Source organism: Myotis brandtii, unplaced genomic scaffold, assembly GCF_000412655.1.
Source record: "Myotis brandtii unplaced genomic scaffold, ASM41265v1 scaffold32, whole genome shotgun sequence".
Lineage (NCBI taxonomy): Eukaryota > Metazoa > Chordata > Mammalia > Chiroptera > Vespertilionidae > Myotis > Myotis brandtii.
This window is the reverse complement of record NW_005362269.1, coordinates 14,430,736-14,434,312: the sequence shown is the minus strand read 5'-3', so window position 1 is coordinate 14,434,312 and position 3,577 is coordinate 14,430,736. Positions and strand designations below refer to the sequence as shown.

Here is a 3,577-nt window from a genome sequence, read left to right as displayed (position 1 = left end):
TGAGAAGTAGCCCTGATGGCAGCTGGAGGGACTGTGGTTAAACTGTAGGCAGGACCTGCATCGGTGTGACTGCGAGGAGTCCAGAGCTTACACGTGCCCAGGAGGCCCCTCTCCGAGGCATCAGGTGCCCCTACCTGCCTCCCTACGAATCAGACAGGCGCCCCTTTGGGCAGACGGGCACCCTCTCAGCTGGGCCAGTGGGAGGAGGGACTTTCAGCCCAGACTCGGCTGCCCCCTCAGCCGGTGCCCGTGCAAAACCCGGTGTGCATACCCACAGCCGAATCACATTCACGGCTTAATCGCTCGCATTTACCCCACAGTATTCAGAGGTCCTACTGTGCGCCCTGCCCAGTGTTAAACTGAGAGACGCAGAGTCTCAGTGCTAAGAAATCTGAATCAGCCAAAAATAACACCAGAGCCAAGACCAGTGGTTGGGTTGGCTGACCGGCTGGGAAGTGGCAGCGTAAATTGGCAATGAGGGCCGGTGGCTCTGCGTAGCTCTGCGGTGTGTGGCTCTGAGTCGTCTGCAGGGAACCCCGCTCTCACCATCACCCCAGCAGAGACAGCGCTGCCCGTGATTAGAACATAGACTGGGCACCCGTTCCTGCCCCTGTGCCACGTGGAGAAGGCGACCCACCGCACAGGAGCAGCAGGAGGGGGGACTTAGTACACACCCAGCACGATGCTGGCTGCCTGGCACCAGCAAGGGTGGCTGCGCCTGGTGGTGCTCACAGCACTAACATATGAGCAGTGAGGGTTGCAGGCAGCTGACATGCCTAGAGAAAGCCGAGACGCTCCCCAGCAGTGACTGCTGCTCGGACCCGTGAGTTCTGAGCCAGCCACATGGTGGCCGCAGCCGTGTGGACACTGGATAATGGCCCTGGGACACCACAGAGTGTCTCCGGAATGACTGAGCTCGGCCACGGGGCCAGTCGGAGGTGGAGTGTGGGATGGAGACAGTCCCACGGAGCTGGGTCTGGGTCTGAGCCCGGAGGTGGAGGAAGACACCTCCCGCAGCACCCACGCCCCGGTTCCCCTCTCACCCTCTCGTCTGCCCACAGCTGCAACCACGGCAAGTGTGTGAGGACCGGGCCCTCCTACGTGTGCAAGTGTGCCGAGGGCTACGGAGGGGCCTTGTGTGACCACAAAAACGACTCCGCCAGCGCCTGCTCAGCCTTCAAATGCCACCACGGGCAGTGCCACGTCTCAGACCGAGGGGAGCCCTACTGCCTGTGCCAGCCTGGCTTCGGAGGGGAGCACTGCGAACAAGGTAGGCCTGCTGTGTGCCACCTGGAGGCTGCATGGCCCAACCTCTCTCCCTCTTCTCTCCCATCTCTGTCCCCTCTAACCTACACCCCCTCCTGCTTCTCTTCCCTTTCCGTTCCCTCTAGCCCAGTGGTCAGCAAACCGCGGCTCGCGAGCCACATGCGGCTCTTTGGCCCCTTGAGTGTGGCTCTTCCACAAAATACCGACTTCTGTGCATGGGCCACGAAGTTTCAATTGCACTGTACGTGTGCGCCCGCACATGGTATTTTGTGGAAGAGCCACACTGAAGGGGCCAAAGAGCCGCATGTGGCTCGCGAGCCGCGGTTTGCCGACCATGGCCCTAGACTACACCCTCTCCTCTCTCTAGTCTCCCCTCCCATATTTCTTCAATCTTCCTTCCTCTCCCTTTCTGTTCTTCCCTCTCCCCGCTTCCCTCTCTCCCTTTGCCCTACCTGTCGGCTCTTCCCGCCTCTCTTTCCATTCTCCTCTCCCATATATTGTCCACTCTCCTGTCTCACCTCTTATTTCTACTCTTTCTTCTTGCCTCTTCCCTCTTTCATATCCTTTCTCTTCCTCCTCCCATCTCTGTCCTCTGCTATACCTTTTCCCTTCAATTCTCTCCCTTCTCCCCCAGCCCCAATTTCCCTCTCCTCACCTCACTCCTTTCCCCTCTTTCCATTCCCTTCTTTCTCCCTTCTCCCCCCCTCTTCCTTCTACCCTCTTTTCTCTCCCTTTAGCCTCTCTCCTCTCCTCCCACTTCTCTCTGTCCATCTCCTTTCCACTCTTCCTTCTTTCTGACCCCTTGAAATGCCTGCTTTCAAAACGAATCCCTAACTTAGCCACACAAGGTATAGACGTCTAACCAGCACACTGACTTACCTGGGAGGTGGTAGAAGTGCAGTCTCAGGCCCCCACTGGAGACCTTTTAGGTCAGAACCTGCAGAGAAAGAGAATTCCCCTCCCTCACCACACTCCTGACAGTAGAGGACTCACATTTTATACCCAGCTGAACTACCACTCTTAATCAAAAATTTATCAGTGCATTTGAGATAACTTCAGATTAAACAGAAAAACTGCCAGAACAATACAGACAGCGCTCCGTTCCTTCAGCCCAATGCCCCGTCGCTGCTGCCTTGCACTTTCCACACACTCGTTCCCCCTAGTCTCTCTCTGGACCTTTTGACAATCCCATCACTTACAAATCTGTATCCCACTTAACATTCTCTCCCATTAGTCCCCGGACCCAACCTCTGGGCGGAGCACGAGGCCCTTTCTGGACTCCTGCCAGCCTGTGCAGTAGCAGGGAGGACAGGGCACGAGGCACCATTTTCCAGACTAGGAAACCGAGGCTGTGTGGCAGAGCATCTGGCTGTGTCCATTGCTGGCCTCGGGCCTCGCTGCAGGGGTGCTCCCAGTGCAGGGAGGGCAGGAGGGGTGGAGAGGAGAGGCGGGTCAGGGTCCAGAGGGTTCCTGCAGGCTTAGAGCCCCTCCCCCGCCCACGGCAGCCCCTGTGCTGTGTGCTCCCGCCAGGCCTCTCAGGTACCATTAGTGTCCAGGCTCCACACCACCGAGCGGGGCGAGGGCGGGGCACCTAGAGCCGCCCCATCTAAACCCTGGGCTCCAGCCACCACTACAATGCAGAGAAGTGGGCCCCGTTTGCCAGGCCTCCTGCTTTCCAAAGCAGCCAGAAACCCCAACTGCTAGGTGGAATCCCCTGGGTTTTGTTTCTAACGTGGGCATTTCATCTGACTTTAAGCAGGGGGTGCAACCAGTTTGCCTGGACATGGGACTAGCCCTCATTCTATCTGTTTGCCACATAAAATTTGGTCTCAAGTTCCTTGAAGGGAGGGATGCAGGTGGGTGGATGGATGGGTAGATAGGTGGAGGGCAGTTTCACGGAGATAACGATGCGTAGGGGGTGAGAGTGTGGGGGGGGGGGGGGGGGGGGAAGAGCGGGGTGGGCAGATGAGTGAGTGACTAAAGACCACAGAGTTTCAGAACGCTGCCCAGGAAGGGGCCCTGGTTCCTGCCAGCCCTCTGCCCCACCAGTGCCCTGACCTTACCCCGCTGCCCTCTGCAGAAAACCCGTGCCTGGGGGAGGTCGTCCGAGAGGTGATCCGCCGCCAGAAGGGTTACGCGTCGTGTGCCACAGCCTCCAAGGTGCCCGTGGTGGAGTGCCGCGGGGGCTGCGGGCCCCAGTGCTGCCTGCCCACCCGCAGCAAGCGGCGGAAATACGTCTTCCAGTGCACGGACGGCTCCTCCTTCGTGGAGGAGGTGGAGAGACACTTAGAGTGCGGCTGCCGGCCCTGCG

At 58.9% G+C, this 3,577-nt stretch overlaps 1 protein-coding gene across 1 annotated transcript in view; it reads left to right on the top strand.

Moving 5' to 3' along the window:
- The window catches only part of SLIT3 (slit guidance ligand 3), a gene marked incomplete at its 5' end in the record, with an annotated part of 542,638 nt that overhangs the window by 536,019 nt on the left and 3,042 nt on the right, over nucleotides 1-3,577 (top strand). The window contains 2 exons of the mRNA XM_014543056.1: nucleotides 840-1,270; nucleotides 3,347-3,577. Of these exons, the coding sequence (XP_014398542.1) occupies nucleotides 840-1,270; nucleotides 3,347-3,577 (662 nt within the window). The remainder of the gene's footprint in view (nucleotides 1-839; nucleotides 1,271-3,346) is intronic.